This window comes from Gavia stellata, chromosome 21 (genome assembly GCF_030936135.1).
Source record: "Gavia stellata isolate bGavSte3 chromosome 21, bGavSte3.hap2, whole genome shotgun sequence".
NCBI lineage: Eukaryota > Metazoa > Chordata > Aves > Gaviiformes > Gaviidae > Gavia > Gavia stellata.
Window position 1 is genome coordinate 7,915,568 of NC_082614.1, and position 16,218 is coordinate 7,931,785.

Here is a 16,218-nt window from a genome sequence, read left to right on the forward strand (position 1 = left end):
CTTTCCAAAGTGCACTTCAAGATTAAATGATCTTTTCATGATAAATATGAACACATGGTTAGGCACTAGATTTGAACTTTCTTAAAATATCTTATTGCATATTACTTCATCATCGCTTTGTGTGTGTTACAGGAATTAAGTGGGTTCAATGGTTGGTTTACTCTTAGAATTCCCTTCTTCCCTGCTGGATACAGGTTTTTGTCCAGTCCCCCTCTCTTCTGCTTCAGCCCTGCCTTTGACTGTGATCTCAGGGACATACTGCAACTTCCTCCAGTCTCCTTAAAACCGCTTGGGTTCATTAAGCTGAAGAGCAGCCTGTTGTGCAGAGTATACAAGAACTGTCAGTGGTGGAGTATGAGATAGCAGGGCACTTAGCCCATGAGAACTGTCAGCTTCTGTGTGCCTTCTCTGTTACAGCGTGGTATGCTCCAGCCAGTACAGGAGTGAGAAGGGCATAGTTGCTCCATTTGCACTAGGATTGCACTTATTCTTGCTTCTCCCCGAAACACCCACAGGTCCTCTTCTCCACTACAACAGCAAAGATGATGTAAAGTTAGATGTAAAGGTCAGTTACAGTATAACAAACTGCACAGTCTCCTCTACAGATCAGGATGAGCTCTGAAAGTGGGGTTGAATTGATCTGTCTGTTTTGTTCTGCCCTCTTGCCCAACATTCACTGTACAGCTGATAGCCTGCTGAATTATTATTATTTAACAGAAATAGGTACAACTGGGTCTGTGCTAGGAGGCAGAAATGGGATTATTTCTTGAAGATGGAAGAAGCTTAAAAATCAAACACAAAAACCTGCTATAATAGTAGTTAAATTGGACTTCGACAAATAAAATTGGAATCTTTAATTATTGAAATGGGAAACTGTACTTATGGCTAGCATTTGAGAATATCTTCTGGTGATGTGAGTGGAAAGCCAGAGATGTAGGGTTGCTGCAGTAACCTTTGTGACCTTAGCATATCTTCTGTGGGATGCTGATACTTGTTTAATTACAATAAATGAAGCTTGATATGCTTTATAATCATGTTTCTAAATATCTTTCAAGCTTTGATAGGAATATATGTCAAGAAGTTTGCGGCCCAAGCTCACCTTGACCTCTGCTACAATTTCACAAATTTTATTTTAAGGATTGTTCTAGGTATTTTCCAGGTATTCCAAATAAGATTGAAGGAAGCAGAGAGGTCTTTCTTCGACACAAAAAGAACTCCTGGAGTCTAACTGGAAAAATGCTGGTTTATGTGATGTGCCTCAAATTACTTGATCATTAATGTTTTAACTGAAACTAAAATACAGAAAGACAGACAAAGAATAACAACGAAAATGAAAAACTTGTCAAGATATGAAAAAATTTCTAAAAGTGGGATACAAGTTCAAGACCTTGAAAGAATCTCCATGGATAAGAGCTTGCGAGCTGTTTTATCTTTGGTTTTCGTCATACTTTAGCTTTGAACACAATTCACACTTTTGTACATTTTAAAAGTGATTGTTATTTATCAGCCAGTCAGTTAACACAGCTTGGTTCAAGAGGGATGAATGTGTTAATATTGGAGAATTCTTTTTTTTTATTACTTTACTACTTTTTTCAGTCAATTACCAGACCCTGCGATTGAAGACCAAGGGAAGGATTATATACGTCCTATATTGAACAAGTATGCAGCTGTGTGTGTTCGTTGCCCAGGTTATGGAACAAGGTAAAAAAAATCATAGTCAGAAATAGATGTGTACTGGATCAAAGCGTATAGCAAATCAAAATTATGCTGCTATATATTTAACTCTATAGTGACTGCTTTAAATTTGTTCAGATATTAATCAAGTATAATTTAGTAAAGTATTTCCTTGCTCAGTATTCTGGTGTCTTAGATTTGCTACTGATGAGCATTTTAAGCACACATTATGGTTCATCTTTGGTGGGGAGTGTGACATAGCTCCAGTTCGTCCGAGACAGGATAATACAGTTGTCCTGATTCCCCAGTGTAGTAGCAGATCTGACCACCTCTAATTTTGATCTTATCAAAACATGAAAAGCTTTGAAGTCATGTTTTTAGCAGAAAACCACAATTATCTCCTATAGCTGAGGAACTGCAGAACATGTTTCTTTTCCAAGAGCAAGAACAGTTTCATCTGCATAGCTAACCAAGTTAGAGTTTTCTTTAGGCGTGTCATTGTAATATGTAGCTGCCGCTTTCATACATTAAAAATGTATTGCTGTTGTTCAAAAGAACATGTATTTCCACTTTTCCCCTAACTGATGTTGCTGTTTTTACTGTGATATTCTCACTTACTGCTCAGACTGTTCTACGAAAGCTGCAAGAACAGAAAAATGCAATGCATCTTGCATTTAATCCTCAATGGGACAAAATTATAGGTGAACCCTGTTGCTGCTGGTAGGAAATTCCTACTCTAAAAGACAGCCAACGATTTTGTCAGATTGGTCTCTGGCATAGTCAGCCATAGCATTTCCACTGTAGAGATGTAAACTGATAAGCAGAGAGCACTCATTTCTTCAAGTATTTGCAGTGGTTTCTTTCTCAGAATACCAACTTAAAAAACTGAGTATCTCTATAAAATGTATTCAAAGAACATTTTAAATATGGGATAATGAAGACTTAAAATAGTAAAAGAAGCATCTTCCTCCCTTGCTTCACAGGTTGCAGTCTAGCTATTTCAAAGAAAACAGGGATAACTCAGTAGAAATACTAAACTCTTCTGGGAATTAACACTATATTTCAAGTCTTCCCTGCTACTATGATTGTATGCTCACACTTAGCTTTCCCTTAGCGACATGGCTTAGTGAATAGAGATTGTTAATTAGGCCTCACAGTATTATTCTGATGAAAATTAAGCACTTTTTTATGAGTGAACAACTGTGAAATAACGTGGGGAAGGCCACCACATCCGGATGGTGGAAAACTCCTACTTCTGTCAGTCAGCTCTCTCTGGTAGGGTACTGTAGTGTCCATAGAGAAATGACAGCTTACACATGACAAAGTTGCATAGATGCATGAATGGAATCTGCTTTTCATGAAAAAAAATTTCCTCTTTGGAAAGTTCCTAGAGAGAGAAAATTTCTTCTGTGATCATGTATCAGTGTCCTATGATAGTAATTAATGATGTTTAAATCTTGATGGACAATTGATTTGAAAGGAAGGAATGAAAGAGTACTATTGATATGAGTAACCCGTGAGGGTACATGTAGGCTGTGAAGAAAAACTTGGTTTTATGCTACTTCTGAATGGAACATTTGGCACTAAAAAAAGTTTAACCTTTTATCATACTCTCTGTAAATGAGCAGCTTTGTGTGTCAGCTGCTGCAAGTGCAACAGGGAATCAAGCAGTGGAGCGACGGAAGAAAGGACTGAAAATGCCCATTTGAACTTGCCAGGATGATTTCTGCCCTGCTAGTGTGGTGATGTGGTCAAGAAAAAAAACAAGCTAAAACCTTTGGGGATGAGGGGTGGGACCCTGCAAATATAATGGGCATAAAAGACTTAACCATCTACCCTTATGTTGTTTCAGGACTAACACAGTCATTCTCATTGATTCAGAAGGACGGGTTACTTTCACAGAGCGCAACATGATCAATGCGGATGTCAACCAGTGGAAAACAAGCACCTATGAATTCAAACTGCACACTTAACAACTTTCCATTTGAATGGTTTGTAATAAAAGCAATGAGAGAACAAGCCATTAAGCTCCAGTAAATTTTTTGTGCCAGCCTCCACAAGCTAAAAATAGCAAGGAAAGCAAAAGTTTAAATAACTGCTAACGTACCCTATCAGGCTCACAAATCCTTTGGATAAAACCAAAAGAAGAGACTGTTTTTACATTAAGTAGCAACTTCTAATCAGAAATAAATTTTTAAATATCACCCTGCCTCCAGGGCAAGGCCATCTTTGCCCAAGACAAAGTCATTGCTTTTTTTGTGGGTATTTTGGTTTTTTTAAAGATGTTGTAAGTAGACTCTTCAACATGTTTTCAGTTCTGAGGAGAGGAAACATTTGCTGCTTTTATTGTTCTATCTGAAGGTTTTGCCAAACTTTGCTTTCCCTCCAACATATGTTTTTAAGATTGTGTAGCTGATGCCAATGTGTGTTAAATGAATGTATGTTATCTTTGTAGCATTAAGTGCTTTAGCAACATTTAAACTTTTCAGCAATGCCATGGTGCAATGTTCTGCCTGGGGAGGGCAAAGCAGGGGTGATTCTTTAAATTTGTTTTCCTATAGATAGTACAGCAATATATCTTATTTCTAAAGCTTGATTTGAGAGTAGATAGGAAACTTAGTTCAGTTTCTGTTCAGTTTTAATGAAAAAAATCATGGGAGCAAACCTGCTTATCTTTGACTGGAATAAAATTATGTGTATTGTAACATCTTGTTTCCTGATAGTCTAATCAGCGATCTTGGTTTTGTTATTTTCTTCCCCAGCAGACAGGTAAGGAGTAGGTATCTGTTTGCAAACAGAAGCTGAATGTGAAGTTTACATATATCAGCTGTTTTGTACATGTGCAATTTTGGCTTCATTTCTTTATTGGTATAATATTGTTAAAGCCTGGAGTGACTGCTCATAGATTTTTAGTAAAAATAGCTATTTGTCGTAAGGAGACATTTTTGCAGTCTTAAGTTGCTGAAAAAGTTGGGTATTAAGATGCATTTCATATGTTCTAACATCTGTGAATTAAAAAGCTATTTAAATGCGTACTTTTTTCAATTATTCAGTGCCAGTGTAGGTGATAGAAGATTCTAGCTAATATCAAGATAATTTAAAATCCTAAGTTATTTTGCTGCTATTGGTGTTCTGTTTTGACTTATTTTGAATGCTGAAGATTAAGTTCGTAACGGATCACTGCTATTTTTTCTCTGTATGTGCTGAATGTATTCTTTTTACAAGCCTCTGATTATTAATTATTACAAAGTATCAATATTTCTGATACTCTTCACAAAGATGTGCAACTATTCTTCTGTACTCAAGCTTGTGTGTTCAAGCATTCTGACGTGTGTGTGTCTGTAATGGAGGCAGCAGTAAATTAGACCTGCCATTGAGATGAAGTACTGTGAAAGGCCATTCCCAGACTTCTAATTGCCAGGAGATGCTAAAGCAGCATTTAGTCAATTATTTTCTTTGTATTTGCATATTTAAATATCTTCTAGATACCAGGGCTGCTTGCATGACCAGCCACAGGTTGTTGATTCAGTACTATATAAATGACTTTTTGACCACCTTGATTGCAAGATGATCAATACAGTCCTGTTTGGTCGCACGAGGTTGCAAGCCTAGAGCCTTCCAGACTGTGTTTCTGAGCTGCAGGAAATGGTTAGCCCTTTTTTTGATGACTATTTAAACCATGTATTTGTATGAATAAAAATGTTACTGTTGTTATTAGATGCAAAGAAATAGCCATAGTTGTCATAAATTTGAATTTGACAAATGCATATTTAAAAACAAAACTCTGCTTCGATGACTTGCTCTTACTGAGAGTTTGCGTAGCAAACTTTTTTGTATCTTAAGAAAAAAATCGCCAGTGTATATTTGAACAAGAATACATTGAATACATTACCTAAACGGCAAGCAAAATGCTTGCATGCTGTTTCATGCTAAAAGTGTTTACAAACCTTAGTTTTTATAGTAGTCCTGTGATAATGATAATCTATTCTTATTTTTACATATAGGCAAAAAAAAGCAAGTCAGAGCTTAGGTGTAAAAACAGATGATAATGTATTTTGCTTTGCTTGAATCAAAATTCTAAATCTGGGATTTGCTTTTTCTGACAGTTAAAATAAACAGTAAAGAACCAAAACCTCTGATGTTATTTTTTTTTTACTATGTCAGGATAGTTAATCAAGTGAGCTTTTTAACTTTTTGAGGCTTATGAGACTTTTGTCATTGGCTTCAGTGGAAACAGGATCAGGACTGCAGTGCAGATATCAGCAAACACTGCTTGTCCATAGAAATGATCAGGTATTCATCAAGTCCCTAATTTACTGTATGCAAATTAGAGTTGCAATGAATCCATTGGAAAAAGCAAACTGTAGCTAAAGTTAACAAATAAAGTATTTTATTTTTATAAAAGTATTTTTAAGAATAAAAGGGGATTTTAAATATCAGTTTTAAAGGATATAAAGGAAAAAAGTGTATATAGGAAACTATTGCACAGCATGTTACTAAGTTTGCTTATATATAACATCTTTTCAAAGTCATAAATTTGCAAGATATTTTTGTTTCCTGTCTTTTTTTCTATCAAAATGGTAGTGGAAGAAATTTTAAAATACCTGTAAAGCCTCAAATCTGTTTTTTTGCTTAAAGTTGTTTCATAATTGTTTACATGTGTGTTCAAAACTAGAGTCAGAATAAAGTCAATCTGGTGATGAGTCTTTGTCAACATTAATAGATTGTGCATTTTTGCACATAAGTTTATGTTAATTTGCCTGTAGCTTTGTGTGATGAGATGAAGTAAAACCTTTCATGAGGTGTTAGAAATGAAAAAGCTTTAACTTAAAGTCCATTTCTGGTACTTAATTCCTTCTTAAGAGTGCTGTATTTTTCTGGGGGTTTTGTTTGGTTTTTGTTTTGTGTGTGATTTTTATTTTTTTTTATTAATTCTATGCTGTTGCATGGTTATACTTGTCTTATCCAGGTAAGAAATTGGAAAATATTTCTTTAAAGCTAGTAATCCAGGTTGGGGGCATTTTGCTTTGTTTTTCAGGTTAGTAAACAGAATGTATTGACTGGAATGTTCCCAGACCAAGTGTCACAGTAATCAATTCTCTGAAATACTCTCCAACTTCTGACAACCAATATGTGCCCACCACCTCCTCTCCCAAAAGTAAATGTCCTCTTGTTACTAGCCCTGGCTGGATTCCACTCCACAGCAAGATCAGATAGAAAACACAAAGGTTCTCAAACATTGAATGTCTGAAACAATGTCTCAAGCATCCCTCTTCCTGCCATGACCTTAGGGTACTTGGAATCTGCTTTGTCCCTTGCAGACTGGAGTGGATCCTTCAAATCTTAATACCAGAATGTGCCAAGCAGGCCCGTAAAGGAAGAGGAACTGGCATATTGTTGCCTATAAAATGGTGGAGCCATCTCGGAGCTAAATATTAAGACAAAATATTGATAAGACTTGGAATACTGTTTTCATACATTATCATAAGGAAATAAGTCATTTCAAAATTAATCAAGGAAATGCTAAGCAGTAATAAGGTAATAATTAAAGCATCTTACATTTCAAATTTAGCTTGAAAAACTAAAATAATGCACATCTATGGCATAGCAAGCATCCCTATTTATATGAAATACTAGCTACTAGGAATTAGTTTTATATCATTCAGATTCATGTAATAGAACACTGCTAATGTTCTTCATCTGATTAATTTTCTGCAGAGAAGTCTTATTGACAGCTACTGAGGATTTAGGAAATGGCCTTGAGTTGGTAAAAATAGAATCTGTATTGTAATCAACTGGAAAGGCAATAGAATAAACTGAGAATTACATAACCCATCAGTATGACTCACACTGTGAAATGTAAGTTAAGGTGAAGAAAGTGAAGAAAATGTTTTGTATATAAAATGAATATATTAAGTAACTATCTCTGGAACATCCTATATGAAGAACTTATACTACTTTTTCATTCAGTTTCTCAGATTAAAGTACTCAAATTTATCATATCTTTTAAAACAGAAGATTTAAGGACTGAACTTAGGATCATAGACGAGGGGGGAAATAATAATTAATGTAAACTTTTATCTTAAGTAGGGTAGGCAAGAATTATATTCTATTTAAGTCATACATAACGTGAATGAAGCAATTTCTCTGCTGATTCACATTAATTTTTTGTGTCTTTGTACTAGAAAGATAAATGGAGAAAAACAAGTGCAAACTAAAAACAGAACAGAAGTTGGAGAAATGAAGTGGAGGAGAAGGCCATACTTAACTGGGCAGAGAACAAATATAATGAAGAAAATCCATTACCTTGAAAGATGTTCTGAAGGTTATCTGCGAAAGCTTGAATGGAAAAGGAGTGGCTATTTCACAAGTAGACAAAGATGGACAGTGTAGCTTTAAGACATCCAGGCTACCTCTGGAATATTTACTGGCACTCTTGAGACCTTTATTCTAAACATGAAGTTTCGTGTGGCCTGATTAAGCTACTGTTTTATATGGAGAGATATATAATAGATTTATAAATTATATGTAAAATATAAAATATTTACATATAAAAATATATTTACAAATAATTTGATGGAGAATTCAGATTCATCATCAGAATGGTATATCTGTTCTGATACAACTTGCACGCAACCATGCCAAAAAGATCATTCTATGTAGCGAATTCTGTAATGTATTGCTAGAGAGTTTATCTTTTTAAAAGTGGTTATAATGAAAGTAAAATAAACAGCAACTAGCACTGCAAAGTTGAAGAACACTTGATAGTGACTTCAATGGAAGCATTAGGTTTAACAGGTGAGTAAAACAAAATAACCTCCATATTCTGAATATCTTTGGTAAAATGGCACCTTTTTCAGCATGCATTTAATTTCCATCTCATTCTGTGATTTATCTTACTTTCTTTCTTTGTGTCTTTATTAAATATCAGCTTGAATGATCACACTACTTATTAAAACTGTAGTATTTGCATTATTAAATATTTGTCTTAACAGGCAAAACCTTGATTTTTTTTTTTTTCCCTAAAACATAAAAATGCACATGAAGTCCTGATCTCTCTCCTGAAGAGTTTGAGCTGGAAATGGCATTCAGTAATGTATTCTTTTGATCAAAAAAAACCCCAAAAACCCAAAACCAAACCAAACAAACCAAAAGCCCAAAACCCCAAACCAGAACAACCATCCTGTGCACAGATTATAAAGCTTCCATTGAAACTGTGATTGTTACATAGGTATTGGATTTGAACTTCCTTAAATTATTTTGAATAGCATAAAAATAATTGTTATAAAAGTAATTTATGCACAATACATTTTTATCTATGAAAATTAATATGAAATGTAATGATGCTACTGTATGCTTGGTCTCTGCAATTATGATTCTGTAATAGTAACTTAAAGAATTTAAACAAATGTATAAGCTGGCCTCTATGTGAGCACTTAGAAGCGTATTTAGTCCTCATTTAACTTGCTCTGAATTAATGGACTTGAGAACATTCTTGATAATCATTATATGCTTAAATATTCTCTGTAAAATGTTCTGGAACTGAGCTGGTTTTATGACACTTTATTTTATAAGCTTGTTCTTTTTGTGGCCTCTGAGAAATGACAGTGCCTACTAATGCAGTAAGGTGCTTTTACAAGCTTGCTTCTGGTGAAGGAGGATGTTTTTGATGGGTATCTCATCTGACATGCTAGCCCTTACAGGCACAGAGCCAACCTTGGTCAGTAACTTACCCAATTGTGTAAACACATTGATTGCTTCTGTTCGGTGGAGGAAACCACATCACTTTTCAGACATTAATTAAGATAGATTATATAATAAACTGGAGAATATGTGGAGCCAGTAGTGTCTCTGTGGTAAACATTGTAATTAGTATTCAATAATTGAGGCTTTTGCCTCTTGTTAAAAGAATGTGCTCTTCCAAGAAAAAGGTGAATGAGAAAGCTAGGGGTTTTTTTAATCTCCCTGTACTAGCTCTGCTGGAAATAACCATAGAGTCAAGGTCTTAGTCAAGTGCACATATCCATCTCATATTTGTCATGTCTCACTTGAATGGCTGGCATTTAGAGAGGAATTAACTGTCCTTTCAATTACAGATGAGTTTATGTTAGTACCTTAGTTTGATTGGTAGTGCCCTTATATGATTTTTCTGATAGTCCCTATTTACTGTGCTTTGGTTCATATTTTAGGATAACCTCAGATCACAGGGACTAGACTGTTTTCAGATGGAACAGGACTGATAGATGTGCTTCAGGAATGTGCTAAGTGTACTCCAACAGGTTATAGGTTTAGCCTGAAGCAAAACTGTTTGCAATGCACATAGCATGGATATTAAGTACTCGGCACCAATTGTTGCATAAATATGCTTATGTTGGTCTGCTTTACTTATAGATGTAGCATGTGATAGATGTGTGTTGTATTGGTATGCTTGTAATATGGCAGTTGCAAATTTTTGTATTTTCTTTAGCAATATATTGTGCCAGTCAAGTCCAAGTACTCTCCTGGTAATATGCATGTGTTTAGACTGGCAAAGCAATCCCAGAATGACAGTTACATAAAACCCAGCTATACCAGCAAGCACTATTGTGCTTTCAGAAGCATAACTTATTTTGCCTCTGCTGGGGAAAACAAAGGTACTGATATTTATGGGTTTGCTCATCTAAGTGCAACTACACCTGGATTTCTGGCAGCCAAAGATTATGCTCCTGATTCATGTCTGCGTGCCACCAGCAGTATATACAGTAGACCAAGCTATGGAATTTGAGCAACATTTTCTTAGCAGTAGTTCACAGCAGTCCTATGGAACAACAAGGTATGCTTTGTTATCACAAGTTTGAATTTAAAACATCATGATGTATAATGACTCATAAGAAAAACTGCCGCCCATGTCTAAAGTAGTAGTTGTCAATGGAGTACTACTATAGCTCTTGAAAAGTAACTAAGATTGACTTGCAGGGTTAGTTTAACAACTGAACAGTAGCATATGGTAGAGATGTATGACATTAAAGCAGCCAAAAGGCTGGCTCAGAGGATTATGTTTTCTTTTATGCTTAAGTTTATCTTTACAAATAGCAGATAAATATTATCTTTTCTAGAAAAGTGCTCTGAACTACTTGGATGAAAGGGCCTACAGAAAGCAAAGTATGAAGACAGGTATTCTGTCCCACATGTATGTTTAATATTTTTTCTCTAATATTCCCATAGATAAATTGAGTCTATTTATGAATGCAGGATTTTCAGCCCTAGGAACAAGTTTGTTCCATGTATTAGGAACAAGCAAGGGCAGCCTCGGCCGCTGTACAAAAGCACCAACCCAGCTCCAATTAACAACTGCAGAGAATGTTATTGATGAGTGACATGTGCAGTCCGGCTTCTAATGTGAAGGTCACCTAGTTAACTAAAAAAATCATCTCTCTTTCCATCCAAATTTGGAAGATACTTAAAAAAAAAAAAAAATTAAACCAAATTCGTCAAAGGCAGGTTATTGAATATGGAGCTAAATGCTCTCCTGCTGCTGGTTGGAATTGTATGGAACACTATGCATATTCCAGGACAGATGAGAGGGAAAGAGCCTTGCCTTTGCACATGTCCCATATTTAAACTGCAGCTGCATCCACCTTGTAAATTTTCCACCAAAGTAGTAGTGGATTTGATTGTTAGAGAGACTTGGCAAGGTCACTCAAAGTATATAGGAGGCAGGAATTCAGATCTCCAGTGTTGTGCCCAGATGCATTTATCACAAGAACATTCGTATATAAAATGTTTGAATATAATGATAGAGTAATTTAGGTGGGAAGAAAACCTAGAACAGAAAATTACTTGTGGGCTATAACAGGAAGGAGTAGCTACTTTTTACTTGACCTCTTAGTCATCATACTGCACTTTAAGTAATACTGTCTCTAGAAAAATGCCTGCCTTATTGGGCAAATTGCTAACAGCAATTTGAAACTTCAGAGGAGTAACCAATTGGCTGAAGTTTCTCCAACAGAAAAATCAGATGTGCTTTTTTAGACAACACAGTTTAGTTCGCCTTACATCTGCATGGATGCCAAAGTCCAAGATTAGTAACTCCTTGGTACCACTGAGCCAAAGGATGTGTCTACTTTGATTGTCTTCTGTAGCAATCAACCACCTCCTCTGAGATTAGAGGACTGATCTGAGCTTGCTCACGGGGTCCCTTTGACATCTTTCCATGGCTGTCAGGTGATGACTGGCAGATGTTAGGTTGAGGAGAGCAGATTTCGGCAAAAAGTGAGACACAAAAATATATAATGCAAGCGAATACCAGTTTACCAGTACCAAAACAAGTACAAAGTTGCAAACCAACTTATTTTACTGAAATAAAAGTAATGTGGGCTGAGCAAAATTTGTCTTCCAGTAGCTTTCACTGTTGGAACAGCGCATTATGTGCTGCAGTTACTGACACTGTAACTAAGAATATGAAAAAGACACTGGCTCCACCTAATTTTCATTCCGATGAATGCAGCCTGTTAACTTTATTAGGAAGCTCATAGTTGTTTTCCTTATAGGCTTTTTTCTGTATTTTGTGTTGGCAGCAACTGTTTCTGTCCAGCCTTCCTACATCTTGTATATGAAAATCTCCTCGTCATTAGGAACTGATTTTTTGTTGATGATAATGATATTCATGATACTGTTGTAAATCCTGATTATGCTACGCAGGTGGACCTGTACACTTCTAATTCAAAAGTCTGGATGGAAGATAAGATTTTTGTGCATGTTTGACAAGTCTTTCATCAGAAGTCCAGGTGATGAAAATTTTTTCAGGTGAATTTGCAACTTGCCAGACACACCAGATGAGATTTAATTCTCCTGAAGTCACATAGGCCTTCTGGCTTAAAAATTTAACTGTGATTTTAATATTGTTTTATGAAACCATTGTTTTGCTACTGGATTGTTATTTTGTATATAAAAAGTTAGAAGTACCTTTCCCTGTAGTGTCAGCGTCTCAAAGAATCATTGCATCATTGCTTTAAATCCTATAATTCTGATTCTTTGAAAGCAGATGCACAATGGAAAAACTAACATACTGCTTATTTTTTCACTTTCAAAGCACTGCAGGCATTTTAATTCTTTCCAGCTCTATGCAAAAACCTGTGTTTGTGCCTCTTCTGATTCTAACTTAAATGTTGCTGTTTATGTACATACAAAAAAATAACCTATTTTCTGAACTGTGCAGTACTCAGTGCAATACTTCAGTTATACAGTCACATAAAATGGATGCAAATGAGTCGTGATACTTGCATTTTCATATACCCTTAGAAAGGGACAATCTTCTCCTGTCACAATGTTAGCAATTTATGAGGTGACGTGACACAGCTAGTTTACAGCAAATGCCAACATCAACTCAAATTCTGTGCCTAATCATGAGATTTTTTTTTTTCCTCAGCTTTGAAAGTTGAAGTGTGATGTAAATAGCTGTTTTGCAAACCATGGATGTTTATTAAATATGCATTCTGAAGTGGTTTGTTTTAACATTATTAAAGCAGTCATAATTTTAAAACCACTCTAAAATAATGGCTTGAGTGCAGAAGTCTTTTATGAGGAATTAAAAATTAGAAAGTGCTTTCAGTTTTTGAGGGCAGCTTGCAAAGATTTAAACCAGTTCCAGTAACCTTATCATTATGTGTTGATACATACTATGACATTATGTCCATACAAATTACCGCTCTATCATTAGATACGTTGGTCCAGTCAGACAAACATAAAGATGAAAGGCCTAACAGAGGTCTTCAAAATACGGTTTTAAAACATTATTAAAATATTACTGTTATCTTCATAACAGTATTTGGGGACCTCAAAGACATGAGATGAGTGAAGTATTAGAAAAAGATTCTCATGTCCTGAAATTGCATATGGAAGCAAACAAAATCATAGTTAAATGCTGTTATACTGTTGTGATTAAACCAATATGTATTATTAAATATTTTGTGTGTGATGTTGATTCTAAATCACTGTGATAGTGAAGGACAAGAGAGGCAACCCTATAATTTAAATGTATGAGTAAAAGCTGTCCTGGTTCTCTATAACTTGCTTCCCCACCCAAAATAAAGTATTAGGGTGAATTAGAACAGGGAATGTTCATTAACCCTTCAGAAGTAGTTTTACATAAATTGTGTAAGATGTTTTCTATGATTATTTAGGAATTTTGTCTAAACACTACACTTGGATTTGGGGCTTATTCTATGAACTGCTTGGTCCATACTGTATGAAAAATGGTCCTACTTTGATTTACCCTTTTTAAGTGTGAAGGGGTAATGCTGTAGTTGTGCTGCTTAAAGATATAAAGCAGTGTTTGTAGGAAAAAGTGGCATTTTTCTTTTTTTTTTTTTAGCTAGCTAGTGTAGGGGGGGAAAGCCTTGAGCAGTCCTTCCACCCCCTCTCATAAAAGGCAATTAACTGTCTCCAAACCCTTGTTTCTCCTACATTTTTTCTAATTTTAAATAAAAGCAGCTGCAGCAGAAGGACAAAAACAATGAAGAATCAGCTGGCCCCATAGGCTATCAAATCTCACACTACTCCAACAGACGAATGAGGTCAGAATCGCGGTATGGACGATCCTCCTGATCGCCCTGGCAGTGTAAGGAAGCCCCGGTACCGCAGCTGCTGGCATCTCGTCGCGCCCCGCCTGAGGGGGATCCCGGGGCCTGGACGGGGCCGGGTCTAGTTCGGAGGCTGGGCATCGCCTCCGCGAGCAGGGCTCTGCCTTAGCCTGTTGCGGCAACGGCCGGGCGCGCCTGCAGCTGCGGGTAAGGCGCCTCGGGGGATTTGTTTTGGATGCGATGGAACCAGAGGCCGCGGCCCCGAGGCCAGGCGCGCCACGGGCGGCTGTGCGCCGGGGAAAACGCGCTGCCGCTCCCCTCAGCGACGCGGGCGGTGCCCTGTCCGCTCGCCTCAGCCTCGCTGCTCGCCCGCCTCCCCTCACCGGCCGCCTTTAACCATCTCCTTCGGCACCGCTGCTTGCTGCCGAGGGCTCCTCCCTCGGCGGGGTTGCCCTGGAGACAGCGCGATGGCAGCGGCACTGTGACCGGCTCGGGGCCTCCCCCGGGCCTGGGCGCCTGCGGCGACAGCTTCCCCGGGTACCAGACAAAGCAGCCCGCCCTCCGCCGGGCGCAGCTCCCTCGGGCATGGCCGGCCGCGCCCTCCGGCGCCTCGGTCCCGCCCCCGCCTCCCTCTCATTGGCCTGGTGCTGTGAGGGCGTATGCCTTTCTCGTCTCTACTGGCAGAGCGTGTTAACATGCCGGGGAGTCCACCAATGGCTACTGAGATTTTAAATTCGTGACAGAAGAGACTGGGAACACAATTGGCTTGGCGAGCGCGGAGTCCCGCCTAGGGTGACTGAAGCGGCTCGCAGCAGGCGTTTAAAGATGGCGGCAGCGGCGCGGACTGGGGGACGGTTTTCGTGAAGCGGCCGAGCTCGCTCTCCTCCCCCGCACCACCACCACGCTCGTGGAGGCGCGGCAGGGGTACCGGGGATGGCTCAGGTGGGTGCTGAGCCCGTGGGGCGATGGGGAGGGCGTGCATGAGTGGGCCTGCGCGGCTCAATCGCCGCCGCGCGGGCAGTAACTCCTCCGTCCCCACAGGCCGCGGCGCCTGCGGGGGCCGCCTGGCCCGCCGCGCTCCTCGCCGCCTGTATCGCGCGGCTCCCCGCCTCTGGGCCGGCGCCGTGGGCAGGGAGCCGTGAGGAGTCTTTCCCCGAGCAGCGGAGGCGAATGCACCGATATCCAGTCGCTCGAGCAGGCAGGGGGCTGCCCTCCCCGGCGGGTGTTGCCGTGAGGCGCTTCCCCCAAGCCCCCGGCTGGCGGTTCTTCCCTGAGAGCTGGTGGCTTGTTCTGTTTAGTTTTGTTTTTTGGTTTTGTTGGTGGGGTTTTTTTTTGTTTCCCGCCCGCCCCCAGCCATCTCCCTGCTGGCCCCCGCTGTGGAATTGCATTTAGGGTAGTAGCAGGAAAGGAAGCGCCATGTCTTTCTACCCTCCTGCACACCTTCTTGTCAGCGGGGTGATGGGGAGTATCGGCTCTGGCATGAGTTTCAACATCGCATCGTGTCTCGCAGTACGTGTGTCCGTCTTAGGGTAAAGGGAGGGTGAGAGGAGGGATTTCCGCTGGACACATTCTTTATACAGGGGAGAAGAACGTGTCTCTCCTCCTCTGCAAAGTTAGGAAGAAAAGGCAGCCCTTTACCAGCGTGTGTGCGGACGTTCATTCACTTTTTTTCGTTCTAGTGCGTTGGGATGGTAAAGATAAGGTGGTGTGTCTGTCCCTGACTCTCAGGATTCTTCTATTAATAATGAAGTACAGTTATATCTTCCTCTAAATTTTCTCTTTCAGTCTCTAAAAGATTTATTCTCCTAACTTCCTTCACCATTTTTGGCTGGAAAAATAAAAGTGTCTCTTTTGCACCTCTTTTCTTCAGGTTTATCTATAAAGTCTGTTCCCCTGCTGAGGGGCTGGGCCCCCTAACATTGTTACAGAACATTTGGTAACAACATCAAGGCATCACTCCCTTACAAACTTGGATTGAGGTCTT

The 16,218-nt window shown here is 38.8% G+C and overlaps 1 protein-coding gene across 3 annotated transcripts in view; it reads left to right on the forward strand.

Annotated features, from left to right (window-relative positions):
• The window catches only part of TANGO2 (transport and golgi organization 2 homolog), a 34,277-nt gene extending 29,517 nt beyond the window's left edge, over positions 1–4,760 (forward strand). For 2 of the 3 annotated variants that reach the window (XM_059827649.1, XM_059827648.1), the window contains exons 8-9: positions 1,597–1,701; positions 3,527–4,760. In XM_059827649.1, coding sequence (XP_059683632.1) covers positions 1,597–1,701; positions 3,527–3,647 — 226 coding nt within the window. In that variant the 3' untranslated portion in view covers positions 3,648–4,760. Of the gene's footprint in view, positions 1–1,596; positions 1,791–3,526 lie in introns of those variants that run through there. The other variant, XM_059827650.1, reaches the window with a different exon arrangement.
• Positions 4,761–16,218: the final 11,458 nt, after the last annotated feature.